The 23,727-nt window shown below is 41.0% G+C and overlaps 1 protein-coding gene across 1 annotated transcript in view; it reads left to right on the plus strand.

The window, feature by feature from the left end:
• The window catches only part of PTPRG (protein tyrosine phosphatase receptor type G), a 408,208-nt gene that overhangs the window by 364,617 nt on the left and 19,864 nt on the right, over positions 1 to 23,727 (plus strand). Inside the window, exons 14-15 of the mRNA XM_074835886.1 lie at positions 3,662 to 3,753; positions 16,321 to 16,412. Coding sequence (XP_074691987.1) covers positions 3,662 to 3,753; positions 16,321 to 16,412 — 184 coding nt within the window. The remainder of the gene's footprint in view (positions 1 to 3,661; positions 3,754 to 16,320; positions 16,413 to 23,727) is intronic.

Consider the following 23,727-nt stretch of genomic DNA (forward strand, 5'->3'; position numbering starts at 1 on the left):
GTTTTACTTTCTGCATTTTCCATATGTGACAACTGTGTGTCTGATCACCACAATCTCGCATAGTTATTGTACCCCAGGGAAAGGGAGCCAAAAAAAACATATGGGGCTAGAGAAAACGGTGTGCTTCACTGCACACAGGCGTATTTCGGAGACAACAGACTCTTTGGTATTTTGTAGAAAAGATGTGGACTCTCCGAAATCTTCTGGAAGTGAAATCAAGGCTGTGATTTGCTTCTCCTCAACCAGTGGTGCAGAAATTCAAGAATTATTTTAAAAATCAGTGTTTCAGTTGTTGAGATTTTAATCATTTATGCCATTGACAAATCCCAATTGCTTAATCACTAAGGACTGCTTCTATCGGAAAAAAATTGTATTGTTTTTTTCTGCTGACAGTGTTGGTTTCCTGAGCAAATGGGCACACAGGTGCAAACACCTGCACATTTATACACACTGGGGTCAAAAGTTACGGGCTGAATTGCTCATGTGAAAATAGTTGCAGGCTTGCACCTTGTCTAGCCCTGTATCCACTCCCACCTCTCTCCATGGCTGCCTCTCCAGTGACTTGAAACAAGCAATTTTCTATCTCACCCTTTTCCTTTATCCAGCCCTCCCCATATACGCACACAGATTTACTGCAGCTTCTTGTAGCCTTAGCAACTGCTGCCACTTAAGGTTTGTATACTGAGGGAAAGGTAATGGGTAGGGGAATGCCAGGGGATAGAAAGGAGCATCCTAAACTGGGGGAGAAGGCAGATACTAAATTGTCTGAAGTGCCTCTCAATAGCCTTGATCCCAGCTATCAGTATTTATTACTACAAAATAGACACGAGTTTGCAGAAGACTCTTCTTGGGCCCAGCCATTTCCTCCCTCAGTCAGTCCCAGACTGAAAAATGGACATTATCCAAACTGCTGGGGGCCTGGAGGCATCTGCTTGGTGCCTCAAGATGCGTGCTCCCTCCTGGAGCTGCACAGAGAAGAGCTGCAAGAGTAGGAAACACACCCAGTAAACAGAACTTGCTGGAAAATTCATCCAGCGAAGTTTGTGAAACCCATCGTAAAAGGTCTTTTAAAGATCGATCCACTTTATCCTGCTCTCACGTTTCACCCTGCATAGTCCCATCAGTGCTGACTTCTGCTGTCCCCAGGAGCCCCTGGGACATGGAGGGAGTCACCAGGACAGGGATGCAATGGCCTGTGCACAGCGAGCTCAGCTGTAGAGGCTAAACTTGGAGTATGTACAGCAATTATGAGCAAGTGAAAAAAAAGAGTTTGAGAGGCATGTCTTCACCTAACATGACAGTATCCAGTATTGTAAAGTAACAAACACGCTGCGTTATGTATGTATATACGTAAGGTGAGTGTATTTTAGTGTGATGCTTGTGACTTGAGAAAACCATTTTTCCATGGAGACTGCCTTTTCAAAACAGTTACAGAAAGTATTCTAGGGATAAAATACATAATTGTTAGTGACATTAATGATTATAGCAAACTTTACTATGTGAAATATTCATTTAATACATTGTTATTCCAACGTTGTGCTTAGCAGAGATATGCTGGACTTGGGTATTCAGGTATCGCCATTGTGGACCTTACAGTATGGCACAGTGTGATTATCCAACGCTGTTACATGTTTTGAGGCTATTAAGACATAGCTATCTTATGGCTGCATAAAAAACCATAGTGCCAGCCTATCACAGCCTCTCAGAGTATAAAATAACAAATTAACAAAAAATAATTGCTTTTCTTCAGTATCATCAGCTTTAAAAAATCCTGTAAATCCCTGCGTAAAGGTCTGTCTTTTTATCAAACACCTTCTTAAGGCCTTCATTACCAGGAGAAGCCGTTCAAGGATTTTTGTAGTATTGACTCAAGGGAAAGAGCCCCAAATACATCAAAATCAGGAACATTTTGCCTGTTTCATATTCATAGTTTCTTCTTTATGTGTGACTGATTTATTCTGCTGCGTGCCCCCAGGGTGTGCATTGTCCAAAATAAAGGCTGCCAAAAAAAATGAGAACAGGGAGCAAGTAGGGTGGGGGGAGTTCAACCAATGTTTTTAAATGCTGTGAGACTATTGCACATCTTGCATCCTTGTGTGTGAATTCACCTTATGGTGTTTCTTAACAAAAGCATACACACTAAATAAATAACTTCAGCACAATGCAAGACATCATGCCTGAAAATAGAAAGCTGCTCCAAGACAATTACTCCATGCTGTGAAATCCGCTCTCTCCTGCTTCTGTATTGTCTTAAGTTGTACTCGTGCTGCCATAGCATGTGCCTGCATTATAATGCACTGTGACTGTGCAGTAGAAAGTACACATGCATAGAAAGCAAGCACCCATGACTATTTTAGGTTCTGTTTTTGCTTAAGAGAGTGGTTTGATTTTCAGTGACTTTTTTGCTCTCTGGTATGTATGGATGTTGAAAACAAAGGGAGCGCAAATTACTTTGACAAAGTCAGCAAAGCCAGCTCTGCAGAGTGGGCTCTCTGTGGAGAGCACAATGCCCAAATTACAGAGAAGCAGACTGCAAGGCAGAAACTTAAAAGCCACTACGTGCAAACATGTTTCAGCCGGGGAACCAGCAACTTGACAAAAGGCGCAGCTCACAAGGCCGCCTGCAAACTTTGCCCAGGTGTTGAGGAGCAGTTCATTAAGGGCTGCAATGAGGGGGATCTTTCTGCCATGGGAAGCTATTGTTAAGCGCCCCGACAGATGAGAGCAGACCCTTCTCCTGCCACAATAGCTGCTCACACTAAGCAAGACTCATTAAATATTCAGTTCCAGCCTCAAGCAGCTCATTAAGTCAGCAATGAGCAGTGACGCTGGTGTTGGAAAACCCTGCCTCAGTTAACATCACCATGCAGAGTCTCCTCGGATCTCTTGATGTTATTCTGCTCAGTACCTTTTCTGTGATGACCAGCTTGTGCTCTCTGCTTTGCATTAAATACAGGTAAAAAAGAGTCAGGTGGATTTAAGTTCTCCTGTTCTTTATAGGCCTTTTCAGAGATGAGTCCTGGGGCCTAAGCGAAGTGTCTATTGCGTTTTTCTGTAGCAGCGTGTGTAATGCAAGTTTACAGGAGGCGGATGGGATGAGGGTTATATGGCTTTAGTGTTTTAAAACAAACAAACAAAAGGCCGGAATGTTTGAAGGATAACTTTCATAGCAGAACATCATGACATGCAGCAGTTACAGATGCTGTTGTCGGCTGTTACACAGCAGAAACTTCTGCAGTAAGTGTATTTTCCCTGGAAATGCGAGTGTCTTAGGTGGATTTTGGCTTGAACTGTGTGCTGAATACGTTTCTTGTGTGCAGAGTTTCTTTCTGAATGATGTATTTGGAACCTGTTTTGTAACCTCTAACTTTTGTGAGTATAATTTCTTATTCAGTAGTACTTATATACAGAGGCATATATGATAGGTGGATATCAGATGGCAATGAATTAGAGCCCACCAGAATCCGGAATTATAATTGTAATTGTAGAAAATGCAAATATGTTTTCATGCATCAATGTTTTAAAACTATAACATCTGAAAGTATGGAGCAGAAATTGAACAGAAATGGAGAAGCAGAATGTGTGGAAAAGTTTTTGGCTATTTTTTCAGAGGGCAGTTTTCCACAACTTGAAACTATTTTTTTTCTTTCTTCTTTAACAGAAAGTGTTTTCAGACTGCCCATTTCTATGTGGAGGACAGCAGTTCCCCCCGTGTGGTCCCCAATGAAAGTATTCCCATTATACCTATTCCAGGTAAGACGGGCTTAATCTCCTCTGTTTGTGCTACTTGGAATCTATTTTAATTACATAAAGAAGAGAAGGTTACGCTTGTGATAAATCATGGGGTTTTGGTAGAAATTTGTTTTATCCGTGCCACTTCATTTAATTTAAGGTGCTTTGCAATGGGGCTCTGGGTGCCAATGCTGTGTTTTTCAACATGCACCTCTCCCACATTGTTTTAATAGAAATTTCAGAATAACCTTTGTAAAATGTCAAAAACATGAGCAACACTTCTTAAAAACACTAAGGCACTGCATCCGGGGGGAAACCAGCTGCTCCATCATTGCATGTTGTGGATGAGGTACATACATGCAGCTTCGCTGCTCTCTCTCGAGACCGGGGAACTTGCCCCCCGCTTTCAGTATGTGCAGAGGTGGTGTCTGCTGGGTCTCAGGGAGGAAAGCAAGACACAGGGATAAGCAAACAATCTCAAGTCCAAAGCCATCTGTTAATTTGGTATTAATCAAGTTACCAAAGCTCAAATTCTCCTCTCAGCCATACTGAGAGTGAAGCTGGAAGCAGAGTTTAGTGCTGTTCTCCCTTCCTGAGGCGTTTCCCCTGGGAATTAGTAAGTGCAGGATCCAGCTGCCTTTAAGCCATGAGGACAGAGAGCAGCTCTGGGTTACGGTGGCCTGTGCAGCCGCTGCCTTGTTTGATGTTGGTTGGTTTCACAGGTGGAATTAAGATCCCCAAAATGTTATATTGACCTCAGTCTGTCACATGTTGGTACTTGCTGCTTCAAGGTGTTTTCAGTTTCCTTGATGTATTCTCTAATTTGTGTCGTTGGTCTAGGATTGTATTTGCAGCTTATCAGGTTCATTTTACCAAAAAACATTCAAAGCCATCTCTGAGACACTGAAGAAACATACTTCCTAGAAAAGTGAAAGAATCCAGTTAGATTTTCCTTGACTGTATTCAGTAGACATGTGTGACTTCTTTCTAGAAAGAGTCTTTCAGAGTACCCACAGGAACTAATATAAAAGGTTAGCTATTACATTCCTATGGAAAATGTTAGTCAGTTTGCCTTGCAGTCTGATGCTGTGCCACTGAAAATAAAAGAAAATATGCTATCATCTCCTCTCCTTTCTATGGCAGATGAAGATGAATGTCTTGGTCACCTCACTTAGCAAGAAGCCACCCTTCTCCTTCTCTTTTAGGGTAGAGAGGGGAGATGGGAGGTTTTGGTCTTAGACCACCTGCAATGAGTTTTAACCAGAACCTAAATAGTTGGAGAACTCCATTCTTCCTCTTCTAAAACCAGGAGGAGCACTTCCCTGGTGGGGCTGCCTTTCGGCAGTCAGTTTGATGGTCCCACCATGCCTGCACTCGTGTGCTATCTCCTTCAAGCTTGTGTGGAGGGAAGGGTGAGCTAACCAGGACTCTGTGCACAGCAGTGTCAAAACCCAGGGGATTATGAACACAAGGTAGTGGGAGGAGGGAAATTCTCCCCTCAGAAAGAAGTCTTTTTTGACCAAGTTTTTTTTGCTGTAATTGAGGCAATTTTTTCTTAGATAAAGAAACCAGCAGAAAGCTCATGTTGCAGTCTGTGTTGTTGAGACAGTAGTTCTTCCCTGTTTCACAGGGATGTTTTGATGATTAGTCCATAAAGACTGGCTGGCATTCATATAAATTGTAACATAGGCTAAAGAAGTTCCATTAAAACTGTGCAGGTGGCAGGTACTGTAAGGCCAGTGCATGCACTAATGCTTCTCCAGCAGCCATTCTAGCATGGAACAAGTGACTGAGAACAGAAGAACAGTGACTTTTGGGGACATCTTCCCATGACTAGAGCAAGCCAAGCTGTTGGACCACAGCAGCTTTGGGACTGACACGATGCAGCCATCACTGCAGTGCACGCTGTGGTCTGCTCAGGCTCAGTAATGCTAAGAAAGAGCTGCTGACCCCTGATAATGAGCACTGCAGATTAAGGCACCTGCTGAGCAAGTGCTGGGAGACACCTTGAGAAGCTTTGTAGTTAAAAATCTGCAAGGACTGCTGATGAGCTCTAAGGCATGTGAAGAACTGGGCCTTAGGCAGAGGTTTAGTCTAGTTGGATGCAAAGGTGAATCCACCCCTTCCATTCCCAATCTAATGACAAGATGTAATGGACATTTAGACACCTGCATACAGACATCCAAATGGAGGTGCCTTAATCTGGAGCTGAATCATGCCCAGAAGGTCTTAAGAGAGAATGAACCTGAAGATCTTGGCACTGACAGTAAAGCTATTCAAGCCACCAAAAGCCAAATCACCCCCTGGAAGTGCCTCTCTGTGTATTAACTATTGCATGTACGGGGAGTCTGTAATGACTCTCAGAATTGCTAGAGATAAATTTCAGCAATGTTGGCTTTTTCCAAAGATGGGAGATACTGCCTGGAAAGATCTTGAAGCTTTCCTAAACATTTTCCTTGTTTGGAGATGTAGAAGAGGCCTGTTGTCCCCCATATACCTGTTGCTAAATGACTGTCTTCTCTGACGTCAGCTGCTGCTCCCACATAGGCAGCCCACTGAAATGCCTTAAAAACTTTAAATGACAAAATTCTTCTTTGAACTGATTGCAACTGATGAAATTATAAGCTGCTGAACTTTTCCTCTGGAAGCTGCCAGAGGGTGTGAGAAAGTCTTACTTGCCATGTTGATCCTAGAAGCAAAATATAAGTGGCATTTTCACAAAAGCAAGTTTTTCGAAGTAACCTTGTTAGGTTGTGAAACCCTATCCTTACAAAAGAAATTTGAATAGATCCCTGTGGAACCATGCATCTACCTCCTACAATTCAATGGACCAATTTTTACTCTCAGTTATGAGCAAGCAGCCACACTGATGGCAATTTAGAGCAGCGTGTCTAAAGATGTTCAGTACATTTGCCAAGGCCCATCTACAGCACGCCATGAGCTGCCGAGTGGAGGAAGATGAGCACGTTTGGGCTGGCTGGTCCTGGCCCAGGTGTGGGGTGGCTCTGCCAGGTGTCTGGGAGCCAAGCGCAGAGACGTCCTGATGCAGCTCGAGAGGTGTCAGAAGTGGCACTGGTGTCTCTGCATGCCACCGCTCTGCTCAGTGACATGTCAGCATGCTCAGAGGTAGCTTTTGTGTTTATTTCTGTGCTACACTCTGCTCTTATTTAGGCAAATCCTCTGTTTTCTCTGGTCTACGAACTCTAAAATCAATCTACCAGCTACCTGCAATAGGCGCACAGTACAACTCTTCAGGTCCAAAATCTAAAAAAATCTTCTTGTAAAGGAATGATTTACCCATTTTCTATTTCACTTCCCATGGTGTACGTGCTTAATTATTGTGCATGAAGCCACATCACCCATAGGCGTGTGCTTATCTGTGCAAATTTGCTCTGAGACCCAAATCATTATCATTATTCATAATTATCTGCACTGCTTGATCTAGAGAAACACAGGACAAAGGAGATACCATTAACTGAGTCACCCACTGGATATTACAACTGAGGTATAAATCTAAACTCACATAAGCCTTGCGCCTGACAGTAATGCATGTGTAATCAACAGCAGATTTCTGAAACTCCCCTGCCATTCAGCCCAACAAAATTATTTCTCCGTATCTTCTCTCTTTGCCTCAACACTCAGTTAATTTTGGCCATGTCCACATCATCTTTGCCTGGATCTCTTCACTATAACATCTGGTCTTGGCAAGATGTCTTTCTCAGCAAACCAGCTCCTCTTCCTGTTTGGTTGGGTTTTTTTCCATAGTTGGGTCAGTATCTGGTTAAAACAGTTCTGGATTTGATCCTTCTCAGTAGAGTTGGATAAGTAAGAATAACAGCAGCATCATAGCTGCAGACCTGTATGTTTTGCAGCACTGCAACACAAAATGCATCCCTTATCAGTGTTCCTTTCTTCTCATCGCGAGACCTGCTCCCCGACAGCAGTGCAGAAATGCATCTTTGTGCAACTTAAATGATATCAAATAGTGGAACTAGCACAAATTTCACTTCTACCCTCCTCCTGCTATCCTTTGTTTCAGAGCTTTCCTGTTCTTGGGTGGTGCATTGTTCTGGAGCTCACTGAGGCTTTATGGGTTCCTTGCCCAGCCCGTGGGCACAGCGCACGCTGTGGCACTCATGTCAGCAGGACTTGTTGTGCGATCAGTACAGAAATAGTTGAGCCTTGACCCTATGGCAAAACTCAAAACTCTGCATAGTCTTCCACAGTCCAGGGAAACGTGGTTCATAAAGAACACAATGGCTGGCCAATGCAGCTGATTCATTTAGAGTATTATTCCAGATGTCTTTCACCATTTTTAGTAGAAGTAAAATGATTCAGAGGCGATGCCAATCATTTCAGCTGTGTCTAGACTGCAAGGCTCAGGAGCACTTCCCAGTGCTTGGATCAAGGTGCATGCAGTTTTACGTGTAAAGGTCAGTAAATTAATTTTTTAACTAGTACTGGAGTTCACGAATACTGTATTTAAAATAACAAGTGGCAGAATCTGATGGAGAAACACTCTTATGCTTCTTCAAGAATGACTCAGTGTGGGTGCATGAGCCCAGGAGATAGTGGAGTAACCAAGTACGTTGCAGTGAAAATGTGCCTTGACTACCTCATGCAGTCATGCGAGGGTGTGAAGGCCAGTGCAGTCATGACTCTCCTTCATTTCCCTCTGTCATCTCATGGTTACAAGGAGGAGTCCCATCAAGAGTCCATCTTATTAACTCTTAGCTTCTGTTAAATCTCTGCAGAATTTTGAAACCTTTTTCCTTATTCCTTCAATAACCATGATTGCCTTCATCCTTTCCTGATGAACATCAGTGGTTAGACTTGATGTGTTTTTTACAAGCTCAGTTCCTGCACTTCTGATATCTTCTGGTAGCATCTACCCTGTGACAAGCTGTTTCTATTAAGAGACTCTACCAAGAGGTATCTCATTTGACAAGGAAACAGCAGGTTCCCAACAGAGCCTTGGTATCTTACTGTTTTCTGCTAAGATGTAGCTGTCTCAAGTTGCATCCCAAGAGGCGAAGAGCAGAGCACCAGGATGTGTCTGTGGCCACTACAGTGACAGTGTGCTGAGCACAGTGATCCTGTATTAGACTGGCAAGGTACAAGGAAAAGCGCTAACTGCAGTGGAGGGCTTGCTTCTCAAGGGCATGAAGCTCTTCACTGAGCACAGAGGTAGTGCTCTTCAGCTGTTTAAGACTTTATTTCTGCTTTCTGCTCCCTGCGGATTTATGTTCCAGCACCATATTGTGAATTGTACCTATCTTCAGCTTCAATTAAATTCACGAATGCAATATTGCAAACACAGCCGTCCTCTGAAGCCAAGAAAATATCAAGGTATTTTAGGGGAACATCCACCTTCCTTTTTCTCTGCTATAAACTGCTGCTCCTGCAGCACACTGAAGAATTTATGGTGTGGTATCTAATCATGGTACTTGTAATGGAGGCTTCAGGAGTTGGCTAAATCACCCAAAAACATGTTTTCACGGTGGCCATGTGAAATGCAGATAGATCCTTTTCTGAGCAGCATCACGCTGGGCTGCAGAGCCCTGGAGTTGAACCTTCATGTGTTTAAATGTAAGGCATGTATGTAATTGATGGCACGACTGGGACCTGAGGATGGAAATGTGTGAGATTAAAATTGTGTTATTTAGCAGGCAGTACCCAATAAGATCATGTTTAATGTCTGTGCTAAGGGAAAATTCACATTATTTCATTCTCTTGGACTGAAATTGGTTTTTTGCTTAAAGGGAAGAAGTGTATTGCTATTACATTTATAATTAATGATAACCTAATCTAAGATTTGTACAAGCAGATTTAAACTGAGCTCTTATTTTGGCACATACAAAATTTTATCATTAACATCTTTATATTCCTGACTGACACATGGCTAATAGCATTGCAGTAGATTAAATCTTGAAGCAAGAGAGATGAATGTAGCTACAATATTACACAGGTGATTTTTCATATTCTGCTTTTTCATGTGTCTCCCCTTTATCAGAACCCTGCCCTTGTGTTCATTTGACTTGATTATAACAAATAGATAGCAATTATCTTGCTGGAAGGACTTCTGTGGTTTTCTTTCAACATGCCCACCTATCCAGGACTTTCAAATGTATTCATATGTTTTCCATGCCTCTTCACTTTGAAAGACATTTTTATTAAAAACAGTATTCAATAAACACATGATTACAAAAATGTGAGCATTAATGAGGAATAGTGTCCCCAATAATCAACTCTTAGTAATTTATTATTTATTTTAATTTCTAATTTGTCTTAATTACTGAGGTCAGTGACTTCGGGAGGATTCCAGCCTTAAAGCCTTACAGGGCTTCAGCAGGTAGTTTGACCTTCCTGAATGAAACCTACTGTATTGGCTTTTTAGTATTTATGCAGATATGATCTCCACAGAAAGCAGACACCTTCTCAATACTAAGGGGGTTTTAATGACTTTGTTATATCATAAATTAACTGATACTTATGTTGTACAAATAAAATTGTTCTTATATTTCTGGCCATGTTTTATACAGCAAGCAGTGGGATCAGTGAGAAAAATTAATTATTCCAAATGGAACACAATGGCTTCAGCTGCATTCTTATTTCAAATACGTAAACAAGGAGAGCCAATATACTGCAGAATTAAAGGCTCTTTATGTATAATTCAAATGCATTAAATCTAAAATGTTTTGGAGAAAGCTGGACACCACCCATTCTTAGGTATGGAATTACTCATGGAGTCCTGCATTCGTGTGAGTTAGGGCAGGATCTGGCTATGGAGTTGCCCGCTCAGACATTTCAAATTCAAACAGTGCCAAAATTTGAGCTGCATGTGAAGTTTCTGACCCCTGTAAGCATGTGCACTTCGGAGTATACACTCAGTCTGTAGGTTCAGAGATTTTTGTCTAAGCTTCTCTGTAGAGGTGAACACCTGACCTTAGCGAAGTTGATAGGAGTTTTTCAGTAACCTCTACTGGGGCAGAATTTTACCCAAGGGTATGCTATTAATCTTTGCAATATTCTTTACGATCAGCCACTTTTCTACAGGTGGACCAAATCCAGACATATTCAGGCTTTACATCCGTGTTTAGTACTGTGTGTTGTGTGCACTTTCATATTGCAGGGTACAGCTGCATAGATCCTCTTTAAGTCTGGGCTACAAGTGCCCCATTGCTGGTTGTTTAAATGAATCTGTTGGAATTGCACTCTGCAGAGTTACGTGGTTATACTGCTGCCTGTGAAGTCAAACTTTTGCCATAGGTCTGTAGCCTTCACTCTAATACATATTGTAGCTTATGGAATGGCTGTTAGACTCAATTTAAGTAATATGCATCCTAATATCGATGCTAGGTATCCCAGCTGCTTGCAGAATTTTTCCATCTCTCTTTGTAAAAAATAAAAATCCACGAATCCCACTGAATGTGGTTAACAATAAAATTAATATATTTTAAAAATCCTGGGATTGCATTCAGTGCTGTCTCCAGCAGTGGAGAATGAGAAGGTGAAAGATGAATTGACATCCCAGGATGGAGTGCTGCTGGAAGCAGAAAGGTGCTTGTTTGCTATGGATATGGGACATCATTGGTCAGATATGTTATTTTTCAGTGAGTTAAGAGGTCAAATCCAGTCCTACTATGACCCTACTGGTAGATATTTCTTTCCAATTGGGAGAACTTTTTTGCGGAAGATAAGAACTGTGAGGAGACACTATTGAGGGTGGATTCTCCAGCATTAATATCACTAACAATGTCACTGGTTTTATAATTGTCATAAGCCAGGTTAGGTTTGTGCTGCCTTCAGAAAGGCAGTTTCCCTGTCACTTTACTATTCCTCATGGTAATGAGTAGGATCAACCCATCTACCCCACTGACAACTAATCCTTCTTCCCCTTCCCCACAAATCAATTAATCCTTTCTTGCATTCATCAGCCAGATCAGCAGACTGATTCAGTTCACTGCTCAGTCCCGCAGGCAGGGAGAAGGGAGTGGGAGAATCCCCTCGTCCTTTGGCTGAAGCCAGCTGTGAAGAACATGCTGAGAATTGATGGAGGCCCTTCTGAGATGCAAGGGATGGCACAGGGTTGCTGAGCAGTGCAGTAAGTGGCTGCTGCGGGAGCAGATGGGCCAAGCCACGTGACAGCTATGGCACATGAATCCAGGTGGCTTTGCAAATGAGAGACTGGAGTGCAGTGACTAACAAAATGAAATAAGCTTTCACATTAATAGTAAGGCATAAGATACATGGAGTATATTGGATTTAGTAGACTGGGCAAGATAATAGCTGAAAACCAGAAACCATTTACAAACAATGAAAGACATGGGAGAATTTTCTTACCAAGACTTCATGTCTGTCAAACATCTAGTCTTCAGAAACACCAAAACTCCAAACTAGACAAAGGTAATATGAGGAAGCACTTCGGTTTTGACCTTCTGGATTAATTCCTGACCCAAAACCATCTATTTCAATCCAATACCACTAAACTATCCAGTGAGCGCTCAGGCTATAAATGAATCAAAATTAATCTGAGATCTTATTATGTGGAAATGCCATCTCTGATATGATATCCCATTTTTCTTTTGAAATTGGCTATTGCTTTAACATTACAAAGGCAGGTTATTAAGTGGGAGATAGGGGGAAATCCTTCCTGGCAGGATTACTAATTATCCAAACTTTAAGGGTAACCCTGTTCAAACTTTATTGCTTTTGTACACTTTGGGCTTCTTTTGAAGGTGGCTGTCTCCTGAAGGAATGTATTAAGTATTCAGCATTGTCAATTGCCATTTCTTAAAAAATGAAGTGCAAGTGAAGGTTTTCCTCTACAATCATTTTTTTAAACAAACGTTACTTTCTTCTTGGCATTCTCACTTCATGGCAGCAGATTAGCCCCACTGTGATCCCCTTCGGTTTTGTGGTTTTGATACTCCTCTCAGGCGCTTATCTTGGACCAGCAAGTGAAGATGGGAACTCCACCAAAGTGTTAAATATCTAGTATAGGGATGCCCCCCGCCTGTCAGCTTCAGTAGTGACTGATTATAAGGAATGTTATTATAAGTTATTAATAATAAAAAATATATATACAATTATTTTAACGTTCTGGATACTTTTGCCCCCATCCATTCAAGATTAATTCTTTCTCTGCGTAACACAAAGGGTTAGTATGGTGCCAGATTCAGCTTGTATTTTGTAGTGACGTAAATCCAGAATCACTTTATTGACACTGATAAAACAGATGGCTAAACCCAAGCTAGACAGAACTGTAATTATATCTGCAGTGTTAGAGGTGAAGGTATGTTATTAAAACGTTTCCCTCTCCCCTTTGAATAATGTGTAGGTCTTGCAAAATGTAAGCATCATACTGACAATATCAAATGTCGCTCTAGCTTTTGGATGGGAAAAAGTATATGGTACAAGAGGGAATATGTGCAGAAGAACTATGAGAGCTTCTAATTAGCCATTATAGGATTCCATTAATCTCTTCAATCGACTAAAAGAATTATAGTCATTGAAGTCTATTTGTCTTAAGATGGAAAGAAGGCTTAACCAAAGCCTTTGGACTGACGATAGTGCAAGGAAGAGCATATTCTGTGCATCTAGCTACATCTGTTGGTTTTCTTAGGGAAGGTCACACAGCCATCTTCAGGTAACGTCAAAGCAGATCTCATTCAAGAGTGCTGAGTGTATTAATACATATTTCACTGGAGGTGTGCCAAGCTGCCCATGGCAAAGCATGCATACACCCCAGCTAAAGTAATTTGTGTTCCTGGGTGGGAGTTTGGAGTTGGGAGTTTATGAATAGAAAAATACAGGCCCAAATTGCTTTAACACTTTTCTGTTTCATTGGCTAGTGTCATAGACTGTACAGCTGCTTTCTTGTGGCTATCAGCAGAGGCAAGATGGGCACACAGCTGGGAAGTGGCCGTGGGCTACCTGTCCCCTCTGGGCTGCACGTGTCCCTCAGGGGGTGGCCTCTGCCTGGCTTTTGCACAGTCAGTAGGACCACGTTGTCCCAGCAGTTTGAAAGCTGGAAATCATAAATATTTTTTTGAGTTTCTAGCACTTATGGTTCTGATTTTAATCTTCCTAATAGGAAACAATCACATTTGCTCCACCATGCTTTTCCTGAGTTTATGGGCAGCTTCAGCAGTGTAAGCTCCCTCTCACCCAGTGAGCTCATATGTCAACAGTATTTCCTAGTTAATTTATTTAATGTTTAATTGTTGCCCATGTTATCAAATAGGGTAAGAAACTGCATTGGGTTAAGGCAAAGGGAGGGAATCTGAAGTGAAATTGCAGAAGAGAAAAAAGGGAGGAGAAACAATAAAGGATAGTGAACAACAGAGAAGTGAATTAACAGTGGCTATAAAGGTGGAGACATACTGCCACCATGCAGTGATGATGATAAAAAGAAAACTAACCATACTTTGCCATGGATCTATGGTGCAGACCCATCCTTGAAATTGGTGGGAATTCAATGGACCAGAGAGCACGTTATCTCTAATGTATTTTTTGGCTCACAGATCACAATTAAAATTAAATTCTGCCTTCTGCAAAATTAAATTGGACACACTGGTCTGCTGCAGTGAATCCTTGATCTCTGTTGGTCTCAGTTGAGCTAGACTACTCAAGAAAAAAAAGAAATAATAACTATAGAACTTTTCTAGTGAGAGTATGTGAATTGCTATCATAGCACAAATTATTTTCAAGGAAATCTAGGATGTATGGGTTACTTTTCAGGAGAGGAAAGATTGTTTTACAGGCTCTTGCTATTGACTGCTGTTCCTATAGATCATTTCATTCAAGTCTCTTGGCTGCAAAAATATTAATACAAATGTTGTTATGAGATGATGATGTTCTCAATATTACATAGAATAAATGTTATCACTTAAATGTTTTAAAATGCCAGCATTTCTGCATGCCGCAGCTTTTTGCTAAGATGAGCATACACTTGTCAAATGTTTTGAATTCTGTATTATTCAGTAAATGAGCATGTGGTTAATTAAAGTAGCATAACTATACTGGGAGGTGATCAGATTGCAAACATATCTTTAACAATTGGCTCTTGTAAATAAAACAAAAGAGAGCTGATTGAAACCTGAAAATGTCAATAGATGCAAAAAGCCACCTTAGAGCGTTACCTGATAAAATAAGAGTAGAGAAGTAATGACATGGTCAATATTAACTGCCATCAGCTGGAAAGAAATCAGATTGTCACGGATCTATAAAATTCTTGCCAAAGTAGAACCTCATTTACACATACAGATCTTCATACCCTTTGCTAAGAAAAGCATATGTGACAGCTTAGAGGTTTTAGCTGCCAAAGATCTTTCACTCCGAATACAGTAAATGTCACATCTATTTATTTATCGTTAAATTTTGCTAAGTATCTGTAGAAATATTTGGATTTTTTCTATCATAATGTAGATGTTTAAAAGGAAAAGAATCCAGATTATAATGCAGCTGTAGCACCAAACCATATGGCTGCTAAATGGGAGCAAAAATACACCAGTGAATTACTGGGAGTAAACATAAACTGGATGCGATCTTCAGAAGAATATTAAATGGAATATATGAATACCAGAGTATTGCCATAAAATCATGCAATCAGACAATAGTAGCCATCAGGCAATAGATTATTTCACATGCTGAAAGTAATCACAGTTGTAGAGCAATTTACGTTTACTAAATGCCAGTCTGAAAATATTAACTAATGAATCTTGGCAAGTGCAATGTTTCTACCAACTGCAGCGGTGGTTATAACAACATCTAGGTCTTTTTGTGAGAGAGAGAAAGAGAGAAATAAGGCAGCCATCCTATACCCCAGCTTTATTAGAATCTGTCCAGAGTCCCAGGTGCTCAAAACAGTCTTGTTTGTCTTTAATTCAATTCAAGCCTTTGAATTCTTTCTTTTAAGAAAACGTCTGTGGGTGATTTATTGGTATATTGGGTGGAATTTGCACTGTGCTGAGCAAGAACAAATGGTCCAGTGGAATACATATTCAATGTTATGAATAGTGTCTGGCATGAGAGAGAACTCAAATTAATGTGGGTGTTGTGTTGCCTGTTCTTTTGCTCAGAGACAGTTTCATGATAAATCCATTTGGATTCTACATCGTTGTATAAAAAGGAAAAAGTTAATAACTTCCATGAGAAAAGCCTGTGTGTCTGCTCAGTCTAGTAAAAACTTACTGGGGGCAATTGTCAAAAGTAGTTCCATATTTTGGGTCTTTTCTGTCCTTTTTATACAGTGTGGAAGGAGAGGAGGCCTCTTCATCCCATCCACAACCATCTTCAAACTGTGAACAAGAACCAAACGATCCTTGAACTTCAATTGGACTTTGTAAATTAGCATCCCAGAGGATAGACTCTCAGTATTCGTAATTGTAGTGCTTAGAATTAGAAATAGAATATGAAGAGTTTACCTCAAAATTGGTCAGATTCATCACGATTTCTTATTACTGCATATTGAACTGGCCCTGCCCCTGAGAACTCAGATCTAAGCGATATTGAGTGAAAACTTTCTCTCCTGAAGTTTTATGTGTGAGACAAATAGCAACTCTGAATATCTCTTTCTTTCTACAGATGATATGGAAGCCATTCCAGTCAAGCAGTTCATTAAACACATCGGTGAGCTGTATTCTAATAACCAGCATGGGTTCTCAGAAGACTTTGAGGTACGATTTAATGATCCACCACGAAAATGTTGTTTTCCTAAAGTTAATTGTGTATTAATAGTTAGGGACCATGTGACATCTGTGTGATGCTGTCATGTCAGGTAAATGCAGTGCTCAAATGTATTGGAAGAAATAGGGAAATACCAGTTTGCCACCAGGTATGAGCAGTGTGGAACTGGACATCTACAGATGCTTTCTAACCACCAGATTTGGTGCCTTTAAGGGGGGATCGTCTTAGATTTTTATTAAATAGGAAAAGCTGCCTGCAATCCCCCAGGAACAACGTGAAGATGCAAGCAGTTGTTTTTAACTCCAGGCTTTTCTTGTAATCTGCAGCTTATTTTACTCTTGTTGGCCCAGAATTTGCTCCTCTTAGTCACACTGAGAAGTCACATACCCCCTGAGTAGCCCAAAAGGAGTAAAATAGTGCTCACTATGAGTAAGAATAGTAGAATTTTGTCTTCTATGAAAACCCAAACTGTGGGTCAGTTCCTGGAGTCCTTGTTCATGCTCTGTTCAGCCAGGAAAGATTGCTGTTGAAGTCGTTGCTTATTTTGTTACAGTAAAACCAAGGAGAAAGAATTCAGGATTTAGTTGGTGGTATTGATCTAATGTGATTATTTGAAAGTTTGCATCTTGTTACCTGTTATCTGCTATAAACTGGAGGTAATTCCAATGAAGTGAGAATAGTTTTCCACCTCTGAGTTACCAAACCCATGTTGTGCAAACGTGATAAACATCACACAGTATGAGGACGGGCTGCAGAGTCAGGCCTTAATAAATCAGTATTCTGTGGCCGGGTTATAGGCATTTCTTTCATTCAGTCTAATCACAGTCACTGCTGAACTTCAGCAAGTATTGAGAAGCAGGAGGAGCCCCAGGAAATTGCATGGAGCTGTGCTACTGGCTTCCCCACCAGCAGAAGGAGGTGTGTGTGTGTGCTGCGTGTGAGAGGCAGCTCTGCTTACAAACAAGGCAATGAACCAAAATAGGTGGCCTTATATCTACAGCTTCTTTGCTTAGTGCAGTAAAGACGAGACTGTATGCAGGAATTGTTTTTAATGGGATCATTTAAAACATTTATTGTTGCTGTTTGGTTACTGTCTATAAAGAGTGGCTGCTTTGTCTCATGCCCAAAACCAGTTGTGTAAGTTAGAAACATTTTGTATTCATGAGGAAGGCAAATGTGTAAGGTGTTAAAGTGATTTAGTTCAATTGACTGCTGGCTGGATGGCTGAGCAGGAATATTGAGGCATTTAACAATGTTGATGGTATTCAGGACAAACATTTATTCTCCAGAGAGTAGAATTTGATCAGGATGATCAAATGCGACTCACTCTTCTCAATTATTTATGAATTGTGACCCCAGCGCTATTCATCACAGCTGGGTTTTACACCATTTAATTATTCAAAATAATCAGCAACACATCTGTAAACTTGGTCTGGCTTTAAGCAGGCTTTGCTTCAGCTGTTGCAAAATCACTGCTATTAACAAATGTTGGACACCTTCTGCCCATGTTTTAGCAAAGAAAAACACTGCTCTAATAGCCTTATTTTCCCCTTCCTCCTGGAGCTCCCTGCTGTGAGTGCCACGCCGTGGCAGGCAGTCGGAGAGATAGCTTTGGCCAATTAGTCCTGTTCTAGGGAGCCCAGGGTCCCCTCTGAAGGGAAGTTAAACTCCTCCGACTGCACTGCACGCGCCAAATTCTATTCTCCGTGCTGACTTAAAATTTGGAGCGTCTGCTTTGAAGTCAGTATAGCTACTCCAGATGTATTTCTTCATAGCTGAGGTCTCAGCTTCCTAAAGAGTAAATGAAATCTCCTAGAGTAGGGAGAAGAAATAGGAACAAGACGATCAGTGTCTGAGATAAACCATCCAGCTGCCTTTCATTGCTTATGTTCTGCCCTGCTGACGCCTCGTGGGCCTGACTTTCTTCCTTATAGTTCACAGTGATGGGACAGAAGAGTGAAACCTGGGATTTTTCACAGAGCCTATAGGTAGAACGTTTCTCAAGTGCCTAAACTGACTCAGAGATCCAATTCCCAGTTTTGAAAGTGGCTGAGGGATAGAGGAGCCTGAGGTTACATTTATACAGTGGCTATTGGAAGTGGCTAGTGGTCTAACTGCTCACATCCAGTCAGATCCAGCCAGGGTGTATGTGCTGGAATTGCATCTACCAGCTACAGTGAAGACTTAGCTAATGTTTTAGGGAGAAACAGTAGGATTCCAGCTGAAACAGAAAATCCAGTGCTACAGGGCTGCTAACCTTGGGTGGAAAGTACCACAGCCGTATCATGCCTTCAGCCCTGGGGCACTTCTGAAAAGAGGTGTTAGGTTCTGCAGTCATACAGGCTTTTTACCAAAAAAATCTGCTTTTTACATCTAAAAGGAAGAGAAAAGAGGATGGGAAGGAGATGCTGAAAAAATGTGATCAATACTACAGAATAAATAAGTCTTCCCGAAGATAGCCAGCACAAGAGATTTTTTTAAAGGAAAAAAGGATCAAAAATTTCTTCAGAAATTTCTGGGGCAGGAGGTTTATGGTAGAACCTGTGAAAAGAAGGACTAAGCTAGGCACAGACATACCCTGCCTGATGTAGAAGGTAAACATTCTCCATTTGTTTGTTGGTAGTTTTTGGTGTAGGTCTCTTCCTGTGTTTTTGGCAGCGTGTTGTGGGTTGTATTGACTTGGTTTTTACATGGAGAAGATTCCTTTGAAAGTAAACTCTGTGAATACTCCCTCCTCCTCTTAAAATGAGCTGTAATTACAGCTAAATATTTTGTGAATGTGCTTAGGAAGCATTTTATGTGCAAAGGAAAAAAGAACTTAGAACTCACAAATCTTTCCTTGGAAAGCACATCCAAAATGAATCCTTGTTCCCTTTGGATAATCATAGTGCAAGTAGCCAGCTTTATTGTCTGGTGATAGCTGGGCTTTCTTGTATATACAGAATTGTTAAGATTTCCTTTGAGTCCCATGAATTTTCAATTCTTGATATAAACTAGAAATATAGGGTTCAATTTAATACTGAACAACAAAGAGCTTTTTAAAATAAAGTCCACAATCTTGCATCACCAGTGCTGGTCTCTGATATAAGCCTTTGTATTCTACCTTGGAATTTGTTCAACCTAATACTGAAAGAAGTTCAAGAAGGTTTTTTGGCTTGCTTTCAGGCAGCTCCAGCACCCTCTTACTATGGCATACAGGGTGAGGTACCACATTTTTACAGGGCAGCACTGGGGCAGGGTTTGGTGGCAAGACTGAACAGATTGAGAGGCTTCCCGAGCCAGAGATGATATCTACTCCTTGTCTAGCCAGAGATTTTCTTGGCATCATTATATTTAATAGTCTTTGATAGACCTTTCTGCCATAAATTTCTGTTTGCCTCTTGAACCCTTTTAGACTTCTGGTGTCCAAAGCATTCCATGGCAATGAATTCTGCAATTTGTTCCACAATAATGGACTACTTCTTGCTTTTAACTCATACCTAATAACTTCTCTTGGTGCCTTCTAGTTTTTACATTACAAAGTACATCCCTGTTCACTTAAATGCCTCACATGATTGTCTGCCTCCCTCATATTCCCACTTCATCAACTGTTTTCAAAACTGTTCGTTTGTTTGAGGAAGCCATTCTAGACTTACGATGACTTGTTCCCTCTGTACCTTTTATTCTTCCTTTACAATATCCTTTTCAAAATGGGAAGGCCAAAACTGTGCACAGTATTTAATGAGTGGGTTTACTGCAGAGTTCTGAGGGAGCACAATGATGTTTTCTGTTTGGCTTTCTATTACTTTCCTTCTTCCTAACATCCTATTTGTTTTTTAACAACTACTGAGCACTCAGCTGACACCTCCAGAAAACTATCAGCTATGACCCCAAGGTCTCATCACTGAATGGCAATAGCAAATTGGGAACCTGTCAGTATGTATGTATAGTTAGGGTTGTTTTTCTCGAGTACATCACTTTGCATTTATCAACATTGAATTTCATTTGCCATTTTATCACTCAGCCACTCAGTATTGCAAGATTGTTCTGCTTCCCTTCACAAACAGCTTTTGTTCTAATTATCCTGAATAATTTTGTATCATAAACACACTTTGTCTCCTCTGCAGTCCATTTCTGAGTAGATTAGGTCCCTGTAAGGTCCCACTGGTGAAATCTGAACACTGACAATTCCTGGGCAGGTGAGTCCCACCTCTAACCTGTTAGTATACAAGGCGAGTTTTCCTTTTGCTCCAAGACAGATCAGATTTTTACTGAGAGGGCTTTTCACAAACATTTTGGAAATCCAAATATGCTGTCTCTTCCTGACTGTTCTTACCTATAGACTTCTTCAGGGACCTGTCCACAGTGTGTTAGAGGCGTTCACTAGCTCTGCTATTTATTACAGCGTCTAGCAGTTTGCCCCACAGAGAAGTCAGATTTAGTGGGCTGTAGTGCCTGAAATCCCTTCTGGATCTCCTTTTAAAAACTGATGTCACATTTGTCATCTTCTATTCCCCTGATAGCCTGACTATATAGGGCATGTGCCCTCCAAATTCTTGTATCAAAAAGAGTGTGAAGTGCCACCTCCCACGGTAAAGCTTTTCACTCCCTCCCCCTGGCCCATTACTGGAATAACACAGTAAGTTTTTGAGTAGTCGTGTCCTTTTGCTCTAAGAAAGGAACACAAAGCCAAGAAATCACCCTCCATCCCCAAAGCTAACTGTGACTTTTTATAGTATAATGCAGTATTTGGATTTTTGAGATCAGACAATTTTATTTCCCTCCTCCCTAATTCTGGAGTGGGTTGGTCAGTGCTGCTGCAGTAGTGATTAGAGTGGGTGAATGCAATCTCCGCAGACCTTTCCAGCCTGTGGCCGTGTGAGTGTAATGATTCATTGCCAATTTGGAGTCTGAACAGGCTCACTGAACTTGGAGGCAGGCTGTCTAGCTCCCTCATCACATAAATTGAAAATATCTTTATACTCCAGTGGCACCTTCTTCTAAATGTCCTGAAATGTAAGAAAATAACATAAATCTATATCTTCAGTGATGTGGCAGGGATTTGCTAACGTTATTCTCTTGGTTGCTGCTGCTCAGGGCAGGGGTCAGTAGCTCTTTTTAACCAGTGACCTCAGAATGTTATTCTCTAGCGAAGGGCTGCATTGAAGACAGATAACACTGCACTTTGCACATTTCTTGAGACACTAAAACCGCTGTGTAGTTATACCGGCATCCCTTACAGATTAGACACAGCTTACACCAGACACATGCTTATAACTGCATCTACACCAAGGAATTTGGCAGTAGAAAGATGCCATTTCAAAAGCATGCTGCTAGCAGACATTACTGCACTGGGAAATGTTTTATAGCCCTGGCCCAAAATTGCCATAATTAGAGGTATTCTCACCCTTGCATTGCTGTACTGAAACCAAAGGGAAGCAGCACTGTGAAGCTGGAGGAGGCAGGATTGCTGCAGGAGAGGGTCTTCCTGGAGTTCTTGATTCTTATCTCACTGCTTGACCTACCCTAAGAAACTGGCATTGTGAATTAAGAGATACAGTTGAGGAGAAGCAATAAAAGAAGTTCAGATATCTGGGCTTTCTGTAACTAACCATAGTACCACAGCCATACCCAAAGTTTCTGCCTGAAAGCCCAGCTTGGAGGAGCCGTAGCCCCACGCGAGCAATGCAGCATTTCAGTCAGACTCTGACACCTCCCTCCCTAACAAAGGGCAAAATACCACAAACAGTCCTCCACCATCCTCCCCTCTCTCATTCATTTACATGAATTTTTAGTTATCTATTCATGATTCCTCCACTGTTATTCCTCTGTTGAGTCCTTCCAGTTTGTTTATTTTCCCCTTCTTTCTAGGCTGTCCCCAGCTCACCTCTCTCTTGAGTGCCGTCGGAGAGTTTATGCTAGTGCTAAATTATCACAAAAATCTACACTATTCCTGTGGGATATCTTCAAATACTATCTGCTGTCTCTGTTGGTATGCCATCTTCATGTTTCCTGTGATAAAATAAACAGCAAGAGCGCTACCACAGAATTCTCTAATTTGGGATTAAAATAATAGATCAAAAATTATTTTAGGGGTGGATGAACTAGCTGCTTTCATGCTGAAAAAATATCACAATAATATCAAAACATAGTTATGGCTCTTCTCTGATTTAGTCCTTCAGATTAGGATCCTTTCTTTGTTCATGATTCCTCCTCATTGCTATTCATAGGCTTTCACAGTTCAGCCCCTGCTAGGACATCAGACTACAAGTAATGGGAAACAACAGCAGCACTGCATAAGGCCAAATCAAGAGACCGAGTTCCTGCTCAGTCACTGTAGCAAAAATTCTTGCTCAGAACCTTATATTGCCAGCAAGACACTGGAGCAGTTTGATTTTACACTTAAATGGAAATTCTTTGAAGTTTAGAAGAAACTAATCTGTAACTTGTTTCAGAAAGGCAATGAAAATGGGTCGTTAAACCTGGGTGTATCAAATTCCAATTAGCATTAGCATGGACAATATAATTAAAAGGTAAATTAGCCATAATAGCATAGACTAGAACACTTTTTACAGTAACTAACGGTCAATTGAAACCGTGTACTTTGGTTTCTTGGGTTGTCAATGATAAGTTGAAAGGACAGAATAAGAGCCTGTGTCCATTCATCTTTGGACAGTAATGTGTTCTGCAAAGTTAAACGCGAAGAACAGCAGTGTTCTAGCCAGCCGCCGTTAAAATCAGTGGAAGAGGCTAAGTGGGATTAAGGAAAGCCAAAGAAAAGACTCTAGAGCTGAAAAGTTTGTGGATGAATTATGGGTTTGGGATTATGGACACTATCTGTCCTACTCGATGGTGCCATAGCGGTTTTGTGCTAATTAGAGAGGAGTTTGTTTAGGCTGTAATGAGCAGCCTGGGATCAGACCTGACCTGGTGGCCTGCCTGCAAACTTAACTTATAATAATAATAATAATATAATCATGGTGATGTTTTAAATGCAAATGAAAGACTTGGTAGCCAGTAAGATTTAGAAATCCCAAGGTGTTCACTGCATAAGCAATAGAAAATGCTGGGAAAGTCAATATGTAATATACATAAATGTGGTAAAATGACATAATTAGGATGGTGACTTTTTGGAACTTTCTCCAGGGTGATATTTATTAACACCAGGCTGTCCTCTTCTGCCAAAGGGTAAATAATACTCTGAACAGAGGCATAGATAACAGGCTGCAACTAGTCTTGTCTTCTTGCAGCGTTTTCTGCATTGATGAAAGACAACCGCTTTGACTTTAATAACAGAGGAATGTTAACTTATGCCTTACTGTCTGG

Source organism: Strix aluco, chromosome 11, assembly GCF_031877795.1.
Source record: "Strix aluco isolate bStrAlu1 chromosome 11, bStrAlu1.hap1, whole genome shotgun sequence".
NCBI classification, from domain to species: Eukaryota; Metazoa; Chordata; class Aves; order Strigiformes; family Strigidae; genus Strix; species Strix aluco.